At 34.2% G+C, this 25,719-nt stretch overlaps 3 protein-coding genes across 3 annotated transcripts in view; 1 reads left to right on the top strand and 2 right to left on the bottom strand.

Moving 5' to 3' along the window:
* Window positions 1-53: 53 nt before the first annotated feature.
* On the bottom strand, window positions 54-3,879 carry LOC144850337 (26S proteasome regulatory subunit 4). The gene is made up of 10 exons (XM_078707599.1): window positions 3,832-3,879; window positions 3,164-3,232; window positions 2,931-3,024; window positions 2,628-2,752; window positions 2,320-2,505; window positions 1,595-1,909; window positions 1,309-1,409; window positions 961-1,112; window positions 662-816; window positions 54-295 (listed from the first exon to the last, which is right to left on the bottom strand). The coding sequence occupies exons 1-10, from the start codon at window positions 3,832-3,834 to the stop codon at window positions 161-163; spliced, it is 1,335 nt and encodes a 444-aa protein (XP_078563725.1). The 5' UTR covers window positions 3,835-3,879; the 3' UTR covers window positions 54-160.
* Window positions 3,880-4,177: 298 nt separating this feature from the next.
* Window positions 4,178-14,026, bottom strand: LOC144849875 (acid phosphatase type 7-like). The gene is made up of 9 exons (XM_078706969.1): window positions 13,912-14,026; window positions 13,214-13,375; window positions 12,689-12,954; window positions 12,236-12,484; window positions 11,960-12,035; window positions 9,399-9,516; window positions 8,732-8,923; window positions 5,374-5,579; window positions 4,178-5,012 (listed from the first exon to the last, which is right to left on the bottom strand). The coding sequence occupies exons 2-9, from the start codon at window positions 13,347-13,349 to the stop codon at window positions 4,843-4,845; spliced, it is 1,413 nt and encodes a 470-aa protein (XP_078563095.1). The 5' UTR covers window positions 13,350-13,375; window positions 13,912-14,026; the 3' UTR covers window positions 4,178-4,842.
* A 113-nt stretch (window positions 14,027-14,139) lies between these two features.
* The window catches only part of LOC144849481 (1,25-dihydroxyvitamin D(3) 24-hydroxylase, mitochondrial-like), a 47,829-nt gene continuing 36,249 nt past the window's right edge, over window positions 14,140-25,719 (top strand). The window contains exon 1 of the mRNA XM_078706399.1: window positions 14,140-14,428. The gene's annotated coding sequence lies outside the window, so the exon portion shown is untranslated. The remainder of the gene's footprint in view (window positions 14,429-25,719) is intronic.

Here is a 25,719-nt window from a genome sequence, read left to right as displayed (position 1 = left end):
TGGGACTGTAATAGAGACAGGTGCAATAAATAAGTACAGACTTACAACAAGCATGAACTTAAATGAAGAGATTTATTGGGACTGTAATAGATACAGGTTTTACTCTTGAGCAATGTAAGAAAGCAGTTTCATTATGTGAACATTACATTAAACCAAATAACTACAGATACAGTCCTTCTGGTGTTCCTTCTGTCTTTCTGTATAACACATTTTCTTTAGACTTCCTGAAATCTTCATTGTTGACACGCATTCTCCTTTCTCTTAGTGCCATTAACCCTGCTTCTGTACAAATTGCCTATAAAACATGAAAATATTATGTTTATAATATAATGTATTAGTATTCATTTTTATACAGATAAATGCTACCAGATATTGTTTACTTTTCTTAATCTTTAGCCCTTTTATGACAGAATACAGTCCAACCATTTCTCCTATGTCCTAACCATGCTGGTATGGTTTTCAAAGTAAAATTCTTTATTTATCCAACATGAGGCAAAAACCACACTTATCAAGACAACCTGTTAACATTACACTCATCTGATACACTTTGCAATTAAATATAATATAATTTTAATTGTTTAGTCACATCCCTTTAATAATGTAAGGTGATATTCCCGGCATGGAATGGAAGATTTAGTTTTTGAATTGTTACAGTAGTTACCTTAATGTCTGCACCAGATAGGTCGTCTTTTGCCATGATATATTCATCTAAATTCACATCGTCTGAAAGCGTCATTCTGCTTGTATGGATGTTAAATATTCGTCTTTTCGTTTTCTCATCTGGCAAAGGAAATTCTATTTTCCTGTCAATTCGCCCTGTATTTAGGATAAAAATAAACAAATGTTTATCAAATAATATTGCATATGGTCATTGGTCAAGGTTCATAAAATAACCATGCACACCATATCAACGTACAGTATGTAAAACACTGCATGAAATTCCATAACAAAAAGTATTACCTGGTCTAATAAGAGCTGGATCTAGAGTCTCAATCCGATTGGTTGCCATGATGACTTTGACATCACCTTTAGAGTCAAATCCATCTAGTTGGTTAAGAAGTTCTAACATAGTTCGCTGAATTTCACGTTCACCCCCTGAATTTGATTCATATCTACAACAAATAATAAATTCAAAATTACAAGATTACTATTTATAAAGCTCTGTCTACAGAGCTTAAGACTATATTTCTTAAAACTAATGTATGCTTTAATAAAAAGATTGGTTGTGTGTTCCAATCCATCAAATATTATATATTCCTCCCATAGTACTTTAAATTTAAAAAGAATGATACAAAAATCTTAACAAACCTTTTTGTTCCTATAGCGTCAATCTCATCTATAAAAACAATGGATGGCGCATGCTCTTCTGCAACTCTAAATAATTCACGAACAAGTTTTGGACCATCACCCTTTGAAACAAAACAGTGCAAATTATAATACAGTATAATATGTTGAATTGGCTCAAGATGACATCATAAATTGTTTGGTAGGATGACTGTTAGACACAATAGCTGCAAAGTTGCAGTTGGTGCATTGTGACGATGAAATATCGCTAATATGTTGTATTGTATGTACACTGCATCAAAGTACTTACCAAATATTTTTGTATAAGTTCAGATCCAACAACTCTGAGAAACGTTGCCGACGTTTGATTGGCCACAGCTTTAGCCAATAGCGTTTTACCGGTTCCTGGTGCCCCAAACAATATGACACCTTTAGGAGGTTTTATACCCATCTCCTCATAATACTCTGGATGTGTCAACGGTAATTCAACAGACTCTTTTATTTCTGTAATTTGTGAATCTAACCCTCCCACATCAGCGTATGATTCTTGAGGCGCTTTTTCCAGTTTCATAACAGAAACCATTGGATCTGTATCGTCACTAAGCACACCAACAACAGCATGTACCTAAGTATGGAGTAAGTATTATAATTAGGCTGGAGATTGTTAGATAATAATGCACCTTTCACATACACCTAGCAAAACTCCAGAGTTTCAACAATTTTTCCAGACATTGACAAAAAGTACATGAATAGAAATTTCCCACGACAACATTTTCACCGGTGAACTAGATAAAAAAATCGAGCTCCTTGAAAATTTAAGGGGACCTATTGAGTGCTCTCCTCTTATTTCTTTAAATGAAGCTTTGAATAATAAAGAATCATCATTACAGTAGCTAAAGATGTCAGTAAGTTGGTTTACTTCATGTCAATTAAAACAAATTTCTAAGAGAATATGGCAGTACAAAACTGAATTGCGTCCAATAACATTTATAGAAAATATAAATACAGTACAACTATGTAAATATGTATAAATACCTTGTGATTAAGGAGAACAGTGCATCCTGGTTCAAGTGAATCTTTATCAACAAATGACAAGATACTGACATAATGCTCAGATCCAACTGAAGTTGAAACAATAGCATGGTTGTCATCGATGATTTCTTCCAAATTACCTACAGACATTGGAGTCCCTCTCAAGTCATCAACCTTTGACCTTTCTTCCTGCAAAAGAAAAGTTTTCCTTTTTAACTGTACTACATATTCAAAAATAAAATGCTATATATTCAAAATGCTAAAAATTAAACAAAGACATTTTAATCCTAAAGGGGTAAATAGGCAAATACCTCATCCTTCTCCTCTTGTGGTTTGAGTCGTTCTTGATTACGGATGAACTCTTCTTCCATGAGAAGGTAATCTTTAATTCGTTCCATCTTGAGAAGTCGTAGTCTACATCTTGTATGTGGAGTTACTTAGGAAAAGAAATTAGTAGCATTTTAAATAATATGGTATAATGAATCTAGAAGTTACCAGTTAATTGTATATTTAATACTGTAGGAACTTCAATCCAAACACATTGATATTCATAAAATTTTACAAATATTTTATAAAAATAGAATAGTTTAATTTGTTTCCTAATGATACCTTACCTTGTGGCAATTTATTTGCTGCATCAGGCCCTTTCACTTTTCTCTTTTTTCCAACTCGTGTGGGAACTGGTGGTTCATACTTCTTCTTTTTATCCTATGACAATTAAAAAGAAAATACTAATACTACAACTATCTAAATTACTTTAAAAAATGGATATGATTAAATGTAGATGAAAGACACAGTTTATCCCATAATTAATAATTTAATAAATAATGGCACTAAATTTATCTACCTTGTCATCCTTTTTGTCCCCACCTTGTCCTTGTCCACCACTGTTTGGAAGACCAGATTGATTCTGACCCTGAAATATATCAAATCAATATAATACTGTACATAATAATAATATATTATATATAATACGAAATTAACAACAAACAACGATGCACTAAACTAAGGCTTATATCCATCTGAGCATGGAGGTAAAAAATAAACCTCCATGATCTGAGTGAGTGTAAAGTGTAATAAAAAAAAAATAAATTAAATAGGGCCTAGGTACTTGAAAAAATAAAAATAATTTTGACTAATTTATTTAAGCTCCATGGTTTATAATTCTACAACTGAAAAATAATATCCACTTTGTATTTTATTTCATTATTACTTAATAATAGGCCTAGCCTACTACTAGGCCACCTATGACCTAGGCCTAGTCCCCTAGTGTGGAGAATGGGGCGAGAGCCCTCTCGAAATATTAAACAAGTTCAATCGACAATGAGGTTTTCGCTTTGTCACGGCGCTATGTATCACACTTAAGATAAGATTTATTATTTCCACAAGAAAACTCAGACCAAACAATCGAATCTAATACTTTTTGCTTCTATATTTGCTCAGCCACCATTGAGGACATTTTATGAAAACACCAAAAAGGTGTATTTTTAAAGAAATTAAACTGTGGATACTCACCATCTTTTACAGTTCTTGTGTGTGTACTGTTTGTTTGTTGGTTTTGACTGTCAATAGAGGGCGCGATTAGATTTTATGCCAACAACCTTAATAATTATACTCTAAAATGAATAAACTCTCCCCTTTACTTCGAATAAAACGAAAATATTTTACGGTATTTTTTTTACACATTTGAAGTATGCATAGAAGACAGTATTACTCAAGCATCATCTTTGTTTAGTTTATTCAATAATAGATAATTGTAAGAGCCATGAACAAAAAAATTCTTAAAATTAAAACAAAAAATAAAAAGAAAAACAGAAAAACCGTTAGACATCATTTAAATATATTTTAACACATATGATACAAAAATATTCTATATTAATTATGTTGTGCATATTTTTTTCTAATGTGTTTAAAACGTCACATTAGAACATTACTCAAACATGAACAATGTTTAATTTAAAGATTAGAAACTACCAGCTAGATATAGAATTAAAATAAAACATTTACTATCATTTATTATTTATAGTTAAAATGAATATATATTAGTATTACTCTTTAAATTTATTTTGTAATTTGTAATTATTTAAATTAAGGTATGCTTGTCATGGGTGCTGTCACCCAGTTTTGGTAGACTGACGATATGAGAGCCAACTTACTTAATACTGGCACTTATCTTTTACCATCATCATATCATTTATTTTGCCATTTAAACTTACAGCAACACAACATTAAATACTCCGAGAAATTTACCCAGAAAAAGGATTTTTGTCTTTGCACACTCAGGGGGTCAAAGGTCACGTGCAATAACACGTAAGCGTCCCCAAGCACACAACTTAGCATAGAAGAATGTCAAACCAATTGTTTGTAAAATGCTGCTATATTTCCATAACAACCAACCAAAACATAAGTACATACTTATTTGATAAGCTTAATTTTCCAACAAACTTTTTGGTAAATTTTAAGATAATTTTCATTTTTATAAAAATATTAGAAATACCCGATAATAATATATATTGCTAAAGTTTATCAACGCATCTTGAACGGACCATGATGATGCTGGACAATCCATATATCGTCCATAACTTGACCGTTAACAGACAGGATTTGTTGCCATTGTAGATGTGTGCCATTGGCTATCATTAGTTTGCCATAGCTGTACAAACCAGGCAACCAGGCACGGAACGCTGACCAACTCTCTATGAAATAATAATGAAATTTGAATACTGTTAATATGACAGTGATGATCTAAGAAGTGGGGAGTCAAAACCATTTGGTCAGTTGGAATAAATAAGACTTCAATCTATCTGTCATTCTGTTTGTCCCTCTCCCTGTCTCTTTCCACTCTCCAATTGAGATAATACTGTATATCTCTATGCTCCATCCACAGATGAAATGTTTTTTAATTAAGTGGGCCAATGTAGATTGCATTGAATAATTAATATCAGTAAACATCATGGGGCAATTAAAAAGAGAAGGAGATGGATTACATCAGCTTATCAAATATAAAATATAAAACTCTTAAGAATTATAAAATGGTTAAGTTCATGGAATACTTACTAATTGGTCCTAACATTGGATTAATACAGATTTTATTGAATTCATTACAGCCAGCTGCACCTGTGATTATGTGTACAGGAGCTTGTGGATCTGTGTAATCCTTAGAAAACACTTCATTGTTGAATATTGGATAAAGACGCTCGTACGAGTGCTCATGTCCCTGGAAGATGACATCCACACCTTGCGTATGAAACAGTTCTTCCAAACTTAAAAAAGAGAGAAGATGTTTGTAAATTGATATTAAAAGATAAATCAATAGTGATAAGTAGAAATTAGCACCACTGTCTGAAATATCATTCTTTTGGACTTTACTTTACTTTGAGTTTTGCTGCCCTCTGTAATGTTAACACCATTCATACAGCTACTGAATGTATCATCTACCACCTTTCTACACAACACAAATAATTATACTGCCCTCATAATTGTAAACAATTCATCGCTATCAAAGATAGAACTATATTTGACGCTATACAGTATAACTTTGTAAGATTAAGTACATGTGTGTCCACATACACAAAACAAATTTAATATTGCTACTCTCTCTGTAAATTGATTCAAGTGTGGTACTGTACTTTCATGTATTTTTCTTCTTTTATATGGATATGATAATTATGTGAAATAAAAGAATAATTCTTACTTATTTAACAATAAATTAGCAAGTGTACAGGAACACAAATAATTATATTTTAATTTCAATTGAAAAGTAACAAATAAAAGAGTGTTGTTTGCGCCCACAAACTGTTTTTATAAAAAACAGCAGTCTAATAGTAGATTGAAGGTCTGACATGATGAGTAATACTGAGTGCGGTTAGCAGTTAATGGGGGAAGCACTAAGCAAGTGATGAAAGTTCAGGAAACACCGGTGACACGCTAAACATGTAAAAATCACACAGACAAGTTGAACAAAAAAGTAGAAGAAATTTCTGAATTTTAGATCGTAAGTTCAATACCCTTTGAAATCTAAAGTAGATTATCAAATCCAAGGATGAATTTAAGTTAGAGACTTAAGATTTAAAAGGCCATTCCATGCTCAATGCCTAGACAACTTAAATAAGATGTTTTTTTGTTTGAAATATAATATAATGGTTGATATGAAAGCTATATTTATATTTTAAAGATCGAGGTTAGTGAATGGTCAGTGAAATCCCTATGGGTCAGTGAAATCTCTATGGGTCAGTGAAATCCCGATGGGTCAGTTGGCTTTAGAAACTATTGCATCTGAGAATGATCTGTAGGATTCTGTAGTAACTTTTATTTCAAATTAAAATGGCCATCACTCAATATATATTTTTGTCTTTTATCATGTGTTTTGGCTTTGATATTATATTCAATCAAATCAGCCTTGATTTAAAATATAAATTGGATCAGAGAATCACGCCATTTTACAATTTGGCTTAAATGCAAACTATCAAAGACTTCATTTTGGCAATGAATCAATTAAAATGGTTATAGACCTTCTGCAGTACATCATGCCATGGTGGTACTTAGTAGGTCTTTATCTTGTACTTTATCACGGTAAGACATTTCCTATCAATTGAAAATGTTCTTTAAGAATCTAAACATTTTCTAATAATTTTGTTTTCTTGTTTCTTTTGCCCAACACAAGATTTTTTAATCACAATCAACTTTTGCTATCATTCACCGCTAATTAATACAAGTATTATTAAGCAAAATTAAAAATAAAACAACATTCTTATGAATCTTATCATTTAAACCTAAGACTACTGGCGACAAACAGGACTGTGTGATTGTTGTTGCGTGCGAACGTAAAAATTAGAAAGGAAATAATTGACAGACAATTTAAAACAAACATCACACTTGCAGACTTGTACAGTCAGGCAAGTTGGTTCTCTCTTGTCCACACTGACAGCTGACAATTTAAAACAAGCTGAGTATACAGTATAAGTTCTGCTAGAGATGCATTAAGCTCTGTCTACACCATCAAACTTGTTTCACAAAAAAAGTGTGATGTGTCCAAATATGGTAGTGATATTCCCAAATATGGTAGTGATATGACATCATCATGTCCATATATGGCCACATCACATTTTCAATTATTCTTAGAGGCTTGGCTAAAGTACAGTAACAATTTATTAAAATTTTAAAAGTTCAATGCGAACAAAGCATTAGTAAACATCATATTCAAGATATGATTCGACACAAATTAAAGTCAAAGACGTGAATTACCTCAATCAAGCCAATGAACTCTTTACAAAAGCAACAGATTATTGCAGATAAGTTTAATACAGAAAGCTAGTGATATTTATATTCATTCTAATGGGACTAAAATCAACATTTTTAAGCCAATTACTTAACTGGTAGTAACATTTAATACGCTGTAAATCTACCAAACTATCAATCAAAACACACATCTATATTGAAGTCTTTTTATGGAAGAGATTTAGAAATAGATGGTAGACTGATAGCACCTTAGAAGGTGGATTGCCTTGCACACTGGTATAACTTATAAGATAATGGGTATGCATTCAACACAACTCCTTAGATAAAATGTTCTTTTTAAATTTATCTCTAATAAATGCATGCCCCGTAAAAAACTATGAAATGAGGAAATCGTGGGAAAGTAACTTTTTAAGACCAATCTCAAATCTCTTTACACACCCACGCCAAAAAATAGATTCAACAAAATGACAATTCTACTTAATAATGAATGTAAATAGAATTAATCAGTGAGAATTGGGAATTGATAAATGACTATTTCCAATTTAAAGCTAAATTTAAATCTCAGATTATGCGATTTAAGATGAAAGATAAGCAATTTTAAGACCAACAACATTGTAATGTGCTTAGTGTCATATCTTGGGAAATCATTAAGTTATTACATTATTTATGTATTCCATCATGTAATTCTAATAATAAACATTAATGTCAATGTACACATACAACATCAAATCCTCATCATTCTTAATGCATGAAAAAAATCATCAATAAGTTTTGCTTGCTTTTGATGATGTGAACAGTTTTAACGTTAATATTAGAATCCTTCACATTATATTTGCCGTTCCATACATCATCATACACAAAAGCACACAAACAACTCCCCAAATCCCACCTTTTTAATTTGCACTTCATTAATAATCTTTTGCTATGGTTCTGTTGATTGTTCAGCATTTTAAGGCATTTTTCGATATATTAAATTGACCTTAAGAGTAGAGTTGTAGTTTGGTGGTTATGATGTTTGGCTACCAATCCAAGGGTCATGGGTTCAAGTCCTGTCATGTCAGGCATTTTTCTAATGACAAATTACAACTCCACTCCCAAATACTTGTAATAAGACTTATCCTTGGCAATTTGCCTAAATATATAAAAACAAATAAAAACTTTATTTATTTATACATACCTGTGGCGGACTCTGGAGAACGTATGTGTGCAGTCGTCCCCGTCTGAGTTGGAGCAGTACATTGGACGATGACCCAACGCAATGACCCACGGTTGTTTGTCTCTGTTCTTATTAGCTTTAATTAGGTCAGCTTGTAACCATTGATATTGTGTATAGTCTGGACCGTAAGTAAAAAATACTTCTGTTGAATAGCTGAAAAATGAAGTATTAGGAATTCTTGGTACAATGGAACGACAAGACACTATACCAACATATTTATCATTTATCAAAATTAGAGAACTTGCACAGCAAAAACATGAGTTGGGGTACCACACTGTGGCATTTTGGTAACAATGTAGTGGTCAACATTCACTGTAAATTATCCTTAAGAATATCATACCAGGTTAGATCAAAGACACAACTTTGCGCTAATTACTAGCTGCATTATGGGAGTATGTTTCCATACGTGTTTGATCCAAAAAATGACCCAGGTAATAATGTGCTATGTAAAGCACATTTGAGCATGATTATTCATGCTAAAGAAATGTAGTAATTACCATCATCCTAACTGATTATCACTAGAATAGTGTGGCACATCATACCTGAATATAAATTAGTCAGTACAATGTAGAAATAGACAAACTATTGTGTCTACCTTTATCTTCAAAAGTCACTTGTGGGTACTCACATGATAAAATGTACATTTCCCATGTTAAAACTGTACCACATCTTATCAATGGGAATTGGCCAGTCAGTATTAGGAGTTGAAAATCGGTAACGGTAATGACTAAATTCGTTTGCAATTTCTGAAACAAAATATAAACAGATTAAATGTCAACATATTTGTTTTAGTGACAATACGAATCTATCAACACAATAACGTAGATTTCAGAGTGAATATTCATAATAGTTTAATAATAATATATAAAAGTTAAAACTACATTTTTAAATTTTGGGCCTATAATGATAAATGACTTTCATATTAAAGTTTAATCTATAGATAGGCATAATGATACTTCCTTTACTAAGGAAAGGGGAAATTACTCTATGGAAAACCAGTATATGTCTCTTACTTAGTGTTCTTATCATTTAAGTAAAGGGGCATTGCTCTATGAGAAGCAGTATAATATGTCCCTTACTTAACGTCCCCATCCTTTACTAAGTAAAGGGGCACTGATCTATGGAGAACCTTACTTAGTGTCCCTTACTAAGGGGCATTGCTCCTGAAAATTAGTGAATGTAATTGTTTGTGACAAGTACACTATAAAAAAGGCGTAACCACTTTAGGATTCTCACATTTATATAAAAAGGATGTGACCCATTTACCTCGCGTAACTAATGTTCTTGAATGATTCATATTACACTAAGCAAAGTGCATCCTAATCCATACAAAACACTTGCAATATAATATTTCTTTTCGTACACAAGTATAGCTTTATACTTTTGGTTAAAGCCAAGACCATGAAATTAAAAAATATATTATAAACTTTATTTTGCAAATTCAGTATAACAATGGATATTATCAACATTTGACTTACATACTTTTATAAACATATTTATAGGATTAAAAAGTTTTTTGTTTTTTTGTAAAAGTTATTCTAAAAAACAGTATAACGCGATAACAGTGGACGTCACATGGCCCTGGCAAAAGGGTTCAACTAAAGCGACCTGGATTACACAATCAAATATTGACCCCCTTGCGGAAGAGGTATTAGTGTAATGCCCTCCTGTGTCCCAATAAGTCTAGATACAAAAGGGTAATGCATCGAGTCAATGATCGGCCTTCAACAATTTGGATGAAGATCAAATATTTTGACAAAGCACCCTTCAAAAATCACCAAAGATAACACTTCGACCCTGATGACAAGCTATCAATACATTTCCCTTCACAAACCTGGATATAAAACTAACAGCTGATGATTAAATACATTTATTTTTGAGTGTTTAACTATTTTAGGATTAAGATAACCTTAACTGTAATCTTATAGGATTCATACTTGTCCATCTAAACAGTATATGCCCTTTCTTTAACATTATTCATTATTTCATATAATGTAAGTAGAAAATTGTACCTAAAACTTACACATTTTACAAGGTATAATAACTGATGGTAATAACAATAATCAGGACCCTGGGGATAATTATTGTACCCTGGAGATAGTTATTGTACCCTGGGGATAATTATTGTACCCTGGGGATAAATATCACCCTAGTATTAATACTTTGAACTGTCCTAGATATCTTGCAGGCTATGGCTAGCATATCATGTTTCTGATCCTACACTTTGGTCACCCTTTGAGGCTTTTCTACTCATTAAGATGGGTATCAACGTTTCCTGTTACTGTGTAGAGATTCTGAACACAAATCAGTATTTTTAGACGATACGAGTGAATATATAGTTGAATAAAGAATTTAGACTTTTTTCAGTAAATATATAAAAATTTGATACATTATGTAGTAATGTATCATGCATATAAGGTCACGTGATTGGCGCATATCGATTGGCAAGGCACATAGCTGCGTGGAGCACTATGAAAACATTAACGTTCGATTCGCTGGACCAGATTCATGCCGGAACAGGTGTGAAAGACCCTTAATATACAATAGGGTGAAGATTAAATACCAATGTACCATATTGTAATATTGTGTTGGCTGATTTTATCATTTTTTTATATATTAGATTCCTACATTTTGTCTAACATGGACATCTTAGAGTAATACACCGTTAATCCTTCAGATTAGATGAGATCCTTATTATTGGAAGGGATTAATACATAATCAATAATCATTCCTATACAGGAGATGTTTGAACCACTGGTTATCTGATTACATGTCCGGTCTAGGATTTAAATATTATTAAATTCCTCCAAATAACAGTTTTGAAACGTTCATAATCCTAATACTTTATAAAACACAGACATATAAGCAAGGATTTTAAAAGATAACAAGGATTTTAAAAGATAACAAGGATTTCAAAAGATATCAAGGATTTCAAAAGATAACAAGGATTTCCTAAAGTAATGCTTTTGATGAGCAAGCTACAGTAATACTAAGTAAGTTTAGTAAACGTCTTTATTTCTGGAAACTCAGGAAAATATCAGTTAACTTTTTTCAATTTAGTGTGAATGCAGGTGCAATGAAAACATAACACAGGGTATCGGTATTAAGTGCCATGCTAACATTAATATTTTTCATAGATGAAATATTAGCAAGAAACAAATGAATACTTAAATATTTATTTATTCTCACCATGGTTACCCACAACTGGCATGTAGGGAAGCTTTGTAGCCAAACTTTGAATTCTATTCATAAAATCATCACCAACCTGAAATAAGAAAAACAAACTTGTAGATGACTGTTTAATACAGACTATGTAGTATACTTGGCAACAATACACAAATTTAAAAAAATCATTCTCTCTTTTTTCCTTCATCTAGTTCGACCAAGAGAACTTGTATGTTAAAAATACAAATTAACACTGAACCCTGCAGCCACTATGCATATTATAATTTGTATAACACTCACCTTACCGCCCTCATCATGAAGATCATACGCAAAATCCCCGATATGAATGATGGCATCCATCAGTCCTGACGACGCCTCCCGGTTGAGTGGCAACAGGGTCGGAGCACCACCTTTGACCCCCATGTCACCGTAAATAAGGAGATTTGGAGACCAGTCATATCCATCCCTCATAGCTGTGAACTCAAAGGGCTGGCTCTCTTCATCATCTGTTTGTACTTTGAAGGTGTACTTGCTACCTGGTGAAAGGTTCTGCCAAAATAATATTACAATAAATTTAAATACAGTACAGTAAGTATTTGTAATGGATCCAAGAGGTGGGGGTGGGGGACAAAAATAGTTGCATATTTACCTCAGATAATGATACTACTAGGCAATACATTTTACATAAAGGAGCAAACAAACACTGTCCGCATAAAAACTCATTTGCATTTTGTAATTCTTTCCCAATCTCACCTTCAACTTCACCCGATGTAAATATTGAAGACCTTCAGGATTTCCAAAGGTAAAATGTTTACTTGTCCCGGTTGTCTGCTCAGTTGTGTTAGCATTAGCTAGGCCGTACAAGACAGATGGCAGTCCAGGGGACGGAGTACTCCAGACAACTACCATTTCTGTAGGGTTGTCTCCATAAGAGATGTGAATCTGTTCTGGTACAGGTTTTATGATTATCTTCTCTGATCGACGTGTTCTTCTATTTAGGGGACTGTTCAAAACTGGCCCTAAAATAAAAAATAAAGAAATGAAATAACGTAAACAAATATCTTGAAAAACAATTTTTTGGTAATAGAATTATTTCGATAATAGAATTATTTCTGCAAATTGGGGGCGTTTTTTTCATAACAAAGTAAATGGAAATCATACAGAGATTCCTGAACTTGAATGAGACTGCATTTGCCTATTAACTTTAGTTTGAGTTCAGATCACAAACCAATATTAACAATGTTTAAAATCCATTATTCAACGATCATCAGTGCTTACCAAGTCCACCATAGATGGCATGAATCCATTTGAGGGTGTCACTGTCAATTGTTGGCATCTTCTCTTCTCTATCTTGTAGTTTGTCATTTTGTACGACAGTCACATGCAAAAGCAGTATACAGATTGCAAGATACATTTTAACTAACACTTCATAACCATCAACTAAAAATAAAATATAAATTGACTAAATTTAAATAAATCAAACTTATACTAATATAATGAAATGGAAATGACAACACTGTATAAATCAATGAATAATAATCACAGACAATAATAAAACAATATCAGACTTTGATGATGAATTATTTATTAAGTATTTATCAATTTGCATAATTAAATATTGTTTTTAATAATTCATGAAACGATGGATCAATGTAATTATTCAATTGTAATAAAATTTAATAACCTTACTAAACTAAGTACTACTTGACTCATTTGAGTTGTTAGCCTATTATTATTGTATGATACGGGCCGGGGTATTACACAAGAGGAAGTGTTATAGGGGATGAATAAACTTCCTGGTGGTCGTGGTGTAGCCCAGCTAGGCCTAATTTAGTTTTTATTACTAGCCTAGATTGTGGTAGTTGACTAGCTGCTGCGTTGGCCTAACTAACCTAGGCTGGCCGTTTTATATTAGGCCTAGCTTAGCTAGGTCTAAGATACTTGAATTCTTCAATATACAAATATATATTTTATACCATTAGCATCTGATTTCGGAAATCTGGAGTAGTTTTTGTCATTGTACAAAAGGTTCAAAATGTGCTTCGTGTCATTTCGCGATCATGAAAATCCTGAACAACAAACTTGTGTTTTGATTAGTAGTGTGTTTATCCAGCCGTCGTAAAACGTTTCTGGATTATGAGAGTGGGCATGGCACGCCAATGGCGCTAACATTTGAATGTCCGCATGCTGTCTCTCTAAATCTTGACCTGCTGGACAGGTAGGCATAGCAATAGATAGACCTTACCTAACTTGTACTAGGCCTAGGTAGAAGGCTTTATCTACCTAGAGTAGGCCTAACTAGCAAGTTTAAACCAGGCGACTTTGAACAAGCAAGGAAGAGGACAACAAAAAGTCAAGGCCATCATCAGGACGCAAAAGCCAAGGAGAAGGCAAAACCACAAGCAGGGAGGAACGCCTGTCCCCCTGGCGGCCCATCCATATATGTGCTGTGACCTCAATCCGGAAGTTAGGCCTAATTGGTATTTAAACAATGTGAGTACCGTGACACTTTTTACTTTTATCAAATTTTGGATCCTTTTTTATGTAAACTCGATTAATAATAATAATAGTAGATCACCTTAGCCTAAGCTAATAAATAAAGAGTAAATTAATACAATTATTGTATAGCCTAGCTAGGCCCCTAGCTAGTAGTAGTAGGCTAGGCCTATAGGCCTAACTACGCTAGGCCGCAAGGCCTATTAATATTTAGGCCTACTAGGCCTAGTAGTAGTACTACTACTAGGGGCCTACTACTAGGCCTATAGTAGTATTACTAACTAAACTAGGCTAAAAATAAAAAGAAATTAAATTTCTTTTATTAAATTGTAAAGCATTGATTGATACTGATAGTTGATATAGTATCCGAATGGAAGAATTTACCGTTTGCGATTATGATAGTTGATACAGTAACATGGATCATGTATTTTTTATTATGCATGCATGATGATGTATAGCGCCTACATTAATTAGCAAATGCCGAGTAAATAAATGTAGGCCAAAATTTAAGGCGGACATTCTCTTGCGATTAACTAGAATCTCCAACCATTTTTGATGATTTGTGTAAGCCTCGTATACTCAAGAGCTGCTTGGCCTTGGGAGAAACGATCGGAGCTAAATCTTTAGTTACAGTATTTCTTTTTCTCTCTTTACTTTAATTATTGCTTTGTAAATAATGGTACTTTAGTGTATTTCTTTTTAAGTAAGTCCTAAAAATGCTAAGAATGGCATGACGAACAAAAAATGAATCGTCTCGTATTTTAGGACATGTAGGCCTACACTGTTGTTCGAATTATTTATCAAGTTCATATTAACGACAAATAGCCTTTTCAAAATTATCGCAATGATGAACAAGACATCGATAGCATTAAATAAGGTTCATTTATTTGAACTTTATGAGGAAAATAACAACATGAGATCAATCCTCTGAAAAATACGTGTTACTAGGCGTGTGTTGTACGAAAACAAGAAAAATCGTTACATCTCTATTTTGTTTATTCTGTCAACAAAGTTTAAATTACATACGCTCGAATATTGGATAGAAAAGACATCATTAATACATGATTTAACCCATACACAGAAGAACAATCAAAATATGTGGTTTGAATGGAATAGTGCAAACAAAATGGGTCACGACCAAAAAGGTATAGCGTATAAAGATACAACAAAAACACCGGGAAATTGCCGACTCTCTAATTGTCTAAAAATAAAAGCTGGTTGGCCTTTTGTGTCGCGCGTGCTGCACGGGATTTGATACAGCTGACATGGTTACTTGTGCAACTGAACTAGATTTTACGCTTGACATTTCTGATTTCAACATAAAGTAAATTTAGAGATACAGTGTTATAATTAATTTATATATTTTTATATATATCTTTATCTTAAGTTGGTATACCGTACGTTGGGAAGCAAGTGACGCGTCACCATTCGTTAAAGTGTGGTTCCCACTAGAGACGCAACGCAAATACGTACGCGCAACGAAAACGAGTTGACCAATGACAAGCCACTGTTCGAATAATCCATCGCTTGTGATTGGTCAAATCACTTGCGTTGCGTTACGTTCTTGCGTTGCGTCGCTAATGGAAACCAAGCTTTATGACGATGAGATTAAGTTTAAAACGTTATATAAAACATTTTTCCCACCTCAGACTTTTCTTGAATGATTTCTCAGCCTCGATGTTCTAATTTTTTTATTTTTCTTTTACTTTCCAACGCCATTCATTGCTTTTATTTGTTTTTAATTTTCTCGACGATTTCATTTTGTGTGATGTTTGTGTGATCAAAATAATTAAGGCCTAACCGATATAGGCCTAATATATTTTTTTCAATTATATATTTTTAATTTGATCAACGTCATTAAATAGCAATTGCTGTTTCATTTGTCATAAATTTGATCTACTTTTTCATTAGAAACTAAAAAGGTTGCGCAAAGTTGTAAACTATTCCAAAACTATACCTTTAGTTTCGCAAAGAATACTAATTTCAATCAATCAATTCATTTTTTTTGGAGATGGTGTTGATGACAAGAGAAAAAATAATTAATATCAATTTGATTTCATAATCTATTGATATATAATGTTATATCAACATGCACTTTGATGTCGACTGTTTACCTATGTTATGTAATATTTAATATGTTTTGGTTTTTTTTTTGTGGCATGTCTCCCACAAGCAGTACTATCTGTGATTGGTATGTTTCTTTGCGATTAAAGAATATCTTTTTAATAATTAATCATAAATTAATCAAAAGAACAATGATTAATTTTAAAATGTCGAGCGGCGTTTTTTGTAAGAAATATTTCTTGTTTAAACATGCTTTCTTCAACTTCAACTTTTTTTTTACCTTCATCTTGTTTAACTGTCTTTATTGAATTGAATTGAATTGAGGGATGTTGGAGGCCGTTAGACGGTAAGATGTAAGTTAATATCGGTAGAGACACCAGTTATACAAATGAACACATTGCTAGTTAATGGAGCGTTAATGACATTTCAAAAGAGAACTGAAGCTGAACTCTGGTTCAACTTTACCTTGTGAGAGGTGACTGTACGTTTGTTTGTTTTTATCGTGTTTTATATACGACGGAACGGTTGCGTTCAGTCGACCAAAATGTTTAATCAACACCGTTAGTTAATCAATTGCCTCATTTCTTATCAGCCTGATAACTAGTCAGTTTGTATGTTTGTCGGTTGGTCCGACTACCTTTGGGGTTTTCCAGTGTTTGATTATGCTTCACTCATTATTTCGACAGCTGTGACGTAAGTTTTATAAATATTTTGTTTTAAATGTAAAGAAATGTTAGGTGACGCAGCACCGTTAAGAAAGTAACACATTCATATTTGTAGAGCTAACTTGCATCTCAAGAATCGTCTGCGATGATATGTTTATCTTTTGTATTTTGTGTTTGGTTTTATTTCTTTGTTGTGTGATTTCCAGCAGTTTTTTCCCATAAAAAATATTTTCTATCGCATTGAACGATACCACTATAAAAGCGTATAATACAAACATAATTATTTTATATTATTCTAAAATAGAAAACAGAAAATAGTTTCATTTAAATCCATAGCTGCCAAATATCGTGACATGTCAAGTGTCCGTTAAACCGTTAATCCATCGTTCAGCTACAGGTTCCGTTAAATTACGCTAACCTCATTCCATGTGACATACATCTAATACATTGTAATAGAGACGGACACGACCTTTTGTTTTCTAGGTTTGTACTTTTAAAGTAGCACTTTACTATGGGCGGCCATTAGGGCCAAAATAGACAAACGTTTACTAATGGCCGCCCATACTTTACAGGTATTGAGGCCAATGTACTTGAAACCTACTATTGTTCATTGCATTCGAATTCAAAAGAGAAAGTTTAGATTAAATTATTTTACAATTTACCGTAGTATTTTCATATAATTCAATGACTTTTGGATGGTGAACTTTCCTTTGATAAGTTTAGCAGCTCCACACTTATGTTCTTGCTTTAAAGATACAAACAACATTTGTATGATTCCAAAGCTACATGTACTCCATGTCGAAACTAATTAATGCTTCGTGAATTATCGTATGGGTTTGCTACAGAAACCCACAATTTATTTAATGTTCCTAAAAACGTCAAATTAGCGAAAAGTGAAGTTGGAACAGTTTAACAGGTGTTGGAACCTGCTTCAAAACACACATGTTGTTGATATGTTGTAATAGGCTGCAGGAAATACGGGAGGAGGAAGATTGTCTTTAGTAAAAGGTCAATGTTTGTAACAAATTAATGAATCACATTATATCCCTGATCATCGATCCACTATGTTAGCAGTGACGACACACAATTAAACGACGTAACTGCTAAATCCATTACCTGATCATACGCCCTCTATATGTTGTGGCTACGCGTCCCCCTCCGTTGATCTTGTTTTTGTGACGATTCGTTTTTGTCGCACGTTGACTTCCATTCTGTGTGTTGTTTTGATATCAATATCGATTACACTAGTATAGTATAGCATCTATGTAGTAATTGTTTCAACACGTAAACATACTAATTATTGCTGCAAAGTTAATTCAACCTAACATTTTTGTTGTCAAAATTAGGCTACGAATTGTTTAAAATGCAAGCGATTTATTAGTCCAAAATTAATAGTAGTTTAGTGTGATAGAACAAATAAAAGTTAAATCGGCTATTAATTAATTTCAGAGCCATACATGTCTCGATTAATTTAGCACAATAGCGCCCTCTATATTGTACTATCAGTATAATAACTTTTAAAAAAGTAACTTACTGTATTATATAAAAAAATGACAATTGACGATGATAGATAGAATAGTTATTATTAGAATCCCATGAGGGCGTCAGTCAGGTTATTCTCCGTAAGTGAACTTTCATATGACAGTTAAGTTAATAGTGTTCACATGCTAATAAAGTCAACAACTGATTTAAGAAAGTCACTTAAACACTTTAAGCAACAATAGCTTGGTTAAATAAAGAGCGTTTAAAATAGCCCCAAAGTTTACCGAGTGTTGCTGTTTACGTGTTAACTTTCGACACCCGTTTGTTGACATGTTTATTCAATAATCTGAGTCCAGAGGCAATAAAATTTGTGGTTAAGAAAATGATATGATATCTTTAAAAATGTCGGTGTAATGATATGACTTTTATTCCGACATTTTCAAAGTGTTCTTGGTATGTTGGATTTATGGTTGTTTTTTTTTTATCAATTTATCGTTGTTTTTTATCAGAATTCTATACTATACCCGGATAAATTTCATATATACAGTATTTGCATTGGTCAAATTGGTCAAATGGTCAACTTTTTCCGATAAGATTAACCGTGGTACCTATATTGATATGCCTTATGCATGACACTACATCCCCCTTTGGAAATAGGTAATATGATGATCCTATAGCAACATGATAATTGATTATCTCGCCCACATCTCAAAGTTCACGTAATCTATCTATATATTAAACTTAAATAAATAGATAAATACAGAAAAGGGTGAATGCTTTGCCTTTCACGTTTTCACAATGGGGTTAGCGGTAATCAAGTTTCGCCATACCTGGGTGTTGTGTGTTTGTTCGTGGTTTTACCTTACTCCTTCATGTGTCTCGTATTGTTTGTATTACTATGCTGTAATCACTAAAAGTGCATTTGTGAATGACATAATCTCGCTGGGTATTCGGTGTCCGTCCGGCCAGGTCAAGGAGCACTGCCCTATCTGACAATGTTCTACAACATTTCTTTCACTTACAAAAAGATTTTCTCAAATGTTAGTTTACATACAGTGTGTATATTCTTGTGTACGCCCTCTCATTTTTGTGATTTAGGCTAGGTACGGTGTCGTGGGCTATTTTGTGATTACAAGTAATAAGTTTTGATGAGTGGGTCACAGAATACAAGAATGTTGGGGACGAACACAGTCCGACTATAGACCTATTCCGTGCATTGTGCTCCACCTATATGTTTTTTTTTTTTTGTAGACTTGCCCCTCGTGCAGCATTTATTGTTGTTTTATGTTAGTCCACCAGTCAGCCTTTCGACTTTTAACATTGTGCTGGAGTATTATACGTATGAAACGCCATATGTGCCAAAATATCTATCTTTTTGCTAACATTAATTTGAAACACGGTTCAGACCTAGACTAGTTTTTTTGTTGTTTAACATTGCTGACTATGTTGTTTTAACTGTTAGGCTAGCAGAAACAGAGAAGATGACTGTCTTATTATGGATAATGTGTATTCTACTTAATTTACAAGACGCGTGTACAAAGCGTCACCGAACTGATTGAACATTAGTTGTACCATGTTTCATTAATAAAGTCGGTGTGTTATTTTGATGTGTATATTAACTATGTTCTAGGTAAATCCTTCTATAAGCTCATGTGTTCTACTTTTCGTATGCATTTTACAATGACTTAAGTTTACTGTAGCCTCTTTTCAAGGGTGCTTCCGTTTTATATTACTGGGCGACAGGTGTACGATATGAATAGATAGGGTAAGTTAGGCCATCGGGTTTTAACGTGAGGAGTCATGCAACCGGGGCAGGTGTCCAGACTTAGAGGGTATCGACTTGTAGTAACAGACAGAGTCATCGGGATCAGCAATCAAGTGACTTCCTGTCATGGCATACCTTCAAGTAACCCCCTCTCACAAATCGCAATATTCCATGGTTGAGTAATATTATTCCACTTAGCTTTTGATTAGTTATGATTTTGCAACATCACTGTGTAACAACGAACTCACAATATAATAGAGTTTGACTCCTTACGTCATTATGACGAATTATACTGATTCAAGCATCACTTTGTTTGAAAGTTTATAGATAATATCATATTTTGATTGATACTGTCTATGTGTGAGAAGGTTACGAAGACTGTACATAACAATAGATTGGTTCACACTTTAGCTTGGTTCCCACTAGAGACGCAACGCAACGACAAATCACAAGCGATGGATTATTCGAACAGTTGCTTTTCATTGGTCAACTCGCTTGATTTGCGTCCTAGTGGGAGCTAAGCTTTAAACACACGCAATGCCGTAAGCGTACCAAAATCAACTTGACCAATCACTATGCGATGATCATCCGAAATGTCGGTTGTGATTGGTCAACTCACTTGTGTTGCGCCTCGTCCTTGCGTTGCGTCCACAAATTAAGAACACTGGAGGCAATTATAATAATGATAGCGAGTGTGATATGAATATATTTCTTAATTCAACTGCTGACAATACATCGGTATTATTAAACAACGCCCTCTAAGGAACCTGTCTGTATGTAATAGTCATTACGTGAACTAATAGTAACACCTGAAGTCGTTTTCTAGGGTGGTGAAACATTTTTTGAACAATACTAATTTCGATAGAACAGTGGTTTTGCACTATTTTGATTTAATGATGGAATTCCTTGTCATGGACGCACTCTTGGCGCTTTCTGATGGACGCTCTCTCTAATTGGTAGGACCTAGTTGAATCTGTCTGATGGACGCGTTGTCATGGACGCACTCTTGGCGCTTTCTGATGGACGCGCTCTAATTGGCGCTTTTTGATCGACGCACTCTTGACGCTTTCTGATAGACACGCTCTAATTGATAGGACCTAAGTTGAATCTGTCTGATGGACGCGTTGTCATGGACGCACTCTTCTTGGCGCTTTCTGATAGACACGCTCTAATTGGCGCTTTCTGATGGACACGCTCTAATTGGCGCTTTCTGATGGACGCGCTCTAATTGATAGGACCTAGTTGAATCTGTCTGATAGACAAGAACATGATGAAGTTAATTTACCATGAAATGAAACAATTGGAAAATAAATGAATGAGAGATTAGGCAAATGACAGATCGAGGTCATCTGTAATAATATTGTACACTTTGATGAGTTACCTTTATACGGACGGATGGACGGGTGCGGTTCGCGGGGTTACTATCCTACCTACGCACGATTTTTAATAATCTCCTGTTGCATATTCATTAATTTCTTTTTTTATCCAGATAACAAAAAAAAATTAAACCAGAAAATTTAAACCAATAACATTTTCCAAAATATTAATTTGCACCAACGAGATGAAGGTTAGGTTGTGGAAGCCTGTGATAGACTATGATGTTAATGAAACCACTACACAACTGTCATTAATTCTGTTAACAAAATATGAATGTAGCAGGTACGGTAGTTCCTCCAATAGTCATAAAATGTGGGACCTTTTTAAAGTGGTTGATTGAGCACACTCCCTCGTAACAGTTATTTATTCATACTCGCAAAACAGAATAAAACCTGCCTAGGCCCTATAACAAGTTACATGAGGGACTCCTCGCTCCTCGATGCATGATAAAGCCTGCCTAGGCCCTATAACAAGTTACATGAGGGACTCCTCGCTCCTCGATGCATGATAAAGCCTGCCTAGGCCCTATAACAAGTTACATGAGGGACTCCTCGCTCCTCGATGCATGATAAAGCCTGCCTAGGCCCTATAACAAGTTACATGAGGGACTCCTCGCTCCTCCTCGATGCATGATAAAGCCTGCCTAGGCCCTATAACAAGTTACATGAGGGACTCCTCGATGCATGATAAAGCCTGCCTAGGCCCTATAACAAGTTACATGAGGGACTCCTCGATGCATGATAAAGCCTGCCTAGGCCCTATAACAAGTTACATGAGGGACTCCTCGCTCCTCGATGCATGATAAAGCCTGCCTAGGCCCTATAACAAGTTACATGAGGGACTCCTCGATGCATGATAAAGCCTGCCTAGGCCCTATAACAAGTTACATGAGGGACTCCTCGATGCATGATAAAGCCTGCCTAGGCCCTATAACAAGTTACATGAGGGACTCCTCGCTCCTCGATGCATGATAAAGCCTGCCTAGGCCCTATAACACACGAAGGATTCCTTGCTCCTCGAGGCATGATAAAGCCTGCCTAGGCCCTATAACACATGAAGGACTCCTCGCTCCTCGATGCATGATAAAGCCTGCCTAGGCCCTATAACACACGAAGGATTCCTTGCTCCTCGAGGCATGCATAATTGTGACATGGTCATTTACGTAAAAATAATTTCTTCTAACGATGTTGTATTTACGTCGATATTTCTTTTATATATTATTTATTAGTACTTAGTATATTATTACCATCATAGTAGTAGAACAAAACCCAGTACGCTTAATTAGATTGTCTTGAACAGAACTATGGCGTCACTTGCCAAAATACTGATAATTAGGTGTTTAACTAACCCCCTTAATACACCCTTTTACACACTTGCCGCCCTTGTAATTCTGTACCAAGGAAATCTAATAATTCACGCTTATTTACACAAATTCAAAACCGTCAGCTTCTGTATTTCCGGTGGCCTACTATAATTTGAAAGTAAAATTACCGGTAGTAAGAATTAAAGTTGTGTGAACTGCAGAGCAGTGGGAGATTTTCCAGGTCTTGTAGGTCGCTTTGGACCACACGGTTGGCGGTCTAGTGGATGCGTACTTTTCTATACAATGTCGCAGGTGAGATAGATTTGATGCGTATCAACTCTGGATTGTGTTACATAATGCCTACCTGACTTACTTACGGTAACCGCGAAAAAATTAATCAAAACCAGATCACCGTGTGCGCGCGCGCGTGAAATATGCAATTATCAGCCTTTGAGGGCGCCTGTTTCAGTGTTGTCTGTTCTGTGAATATTTTTATTTTGCATCATCTATCAACATCTTCTCCACATCCTCCACTCATCTTGTCGGTGTTATTTAACGTCACTAATCAGTCAATAATGACTTTTTTCGGGATAGGAACGATCCCAGAAATTCCCCATTCTGTTTCCGTCAAGAGTTTGATTGCAGAAAGAAGTGAGAGCTTTCTGGGTGCCAGGTAATTTCCATGTTTCGATGGGAAGACCGTCAAGACCAGGTGCTTTTCCAGATTTCATCTGGTATTATTTGAGGTTTTTTTTTGTTAAAACAAAAAAATCGTGCGGTGCGAATTTAAAAACGAACGGGAATTCGATCGGATCATGACACCCATATTTTTCAATGAAAAAAAACCCCCCAATACCGCGTGCGTAGGATATAAAAAAGCACGTTTATATATAATCAAATAATAACTGCTACTAAATTAATTACAAAAGGGCGTGGTCACCCAAGGACAAGATAAAGTCACGTGACATGATGTTGACGTCACTATATAAAGTACAATCACCTTTCATGTCGTTTGTGCCGTGAATCAAACTTTGAACCTGCAAATGGGATAATAATGATGTGACCCTAACACCTGCCAAAATGTCACCTTGTTTAGCATTTAATCTTTCTAAAAAACAGGATAAAAGGCGACATTTCAGTACTTCAAAGTAATAAAAAAATCGTTTTTAACAGAGGTACTTAAAATAAATGAACACGTTCATTGGGTTCACATGCATCGTAATCAATGGATTGTAAAAACAGCTCATAGGCGCGCGGCGTCACATGATTTATATGCATAATTACTCTACTATAATATTTCCATATAATTTTTTTCTATATTAAATTTGACTTGTCGGTTATTGGCCTTTATATTTCATTCGTAATAATGGGTTCAATAACCGATGTATGATGCAGTTGCAATGACGTCACAAATTTCATTTTTATCAATAACATTTAATCAGTCTTGTTGAGAGTTCCAGGTTTGCTCATAATTAGTATAATCAGAAACGAAGTAGCAAAAATAGCAATTTTCGTCTAAAATAATATAAATAATTCTTTAATTATATCATGAATAATATGCAGTAATTTTATCAGTGCACTGATAATAATACACAATAGATAGGCTAGTAAATTAAATACACTTTGATATGGTTCAATATTTCGAGATTAATTTATCATTATGAATGAAATTTGATGTCCATATAGGCTAGGCCTGCTATTGCTAGGCCGAGGGAGTAGGCCGTGAACTGAAAACGGGTTCAAAGCTTTTGAAAATGCTAAATATATACCGTAATAAACAAAACTTCGTGTGCTGAATAAAGTCAATCAACAGGTTATGTTATGAGTATCTAAAAACATGGTTCTTATAACATTTATGATTCGGTTGGAAAAAGTGAGTAGCCAGAATGTCATTGGATCAATTACATAGCACACAAATCCAGGAAAATGTTTAAACTGTCATTTATTGTGAACTTCCAATCATGGAATAGTTGCATGTCACTTTATTTGAAATATCTTAGCAAGTGTGCGATGATCTTAACTGCCATATTATAGATAAGTTTTAAACAAAATTAATTTATGATTTTAGCAAGTTAACATGATAAGATGACGACCGCCATTCAGTCAGTAACCTGGTACAGGGCTTAAGTACAGACTAAGTTGTAAGTTCAAACTAAGAGAACGCGTTCATTCAACTACTCTTAGCTAAAATAAAGTCAGTTCAATGAACATATAGTCCTCAATGAATCAGTCACTCACACGAGCTCCCTATTGAAAAATGTAAAAAATGTCATACCTTTTCTATTATGAAAGTATGTTATTTGTAATAGGGAAATAGGTCCTTAAGATGGTATAGATAACGTCAATATAGATTGCAACTGAAACCCGAGGCTGTCATTGACTCTATAGCAAGAAGCAAAAGAACCCAACAAATACAAAAGGTTTAAAACTACTCTATACTAAATCTTAGCTCTTCCTGATGCCTTAATAAATAATATCATATTCGAAGCAGAGCAGCTGTTAGAATAACTTATTTTTTTATATGAAAAAAAAATCTGTTGCACAATCTATTTTTATATCAAAATGACAGCAGCAGCCATGGTCGTGGTTTCTGTGGCTGGTTTGACGGTTACAACAACTAATTCGTTGATTA

The sequence above is a fragment of the Antedon bifida genome, chromosome 8 (assembly GCF_963402885.1).
Source record: "Antedon bifida chromosome 8, ecAntBifi1.1, whole genome shotgun sequence".
NCBI classification, from domain to species: Eukaryota; Metazoa; Echinodermata; class Crinoidea; order Comatulida; family Antedonidae; genus Antedon; species Antedon bifida.
Note: the sequence above shows the minus strand (reverse complement) of the source record. Positions and strands in the feature narration are given on the sequence as shown.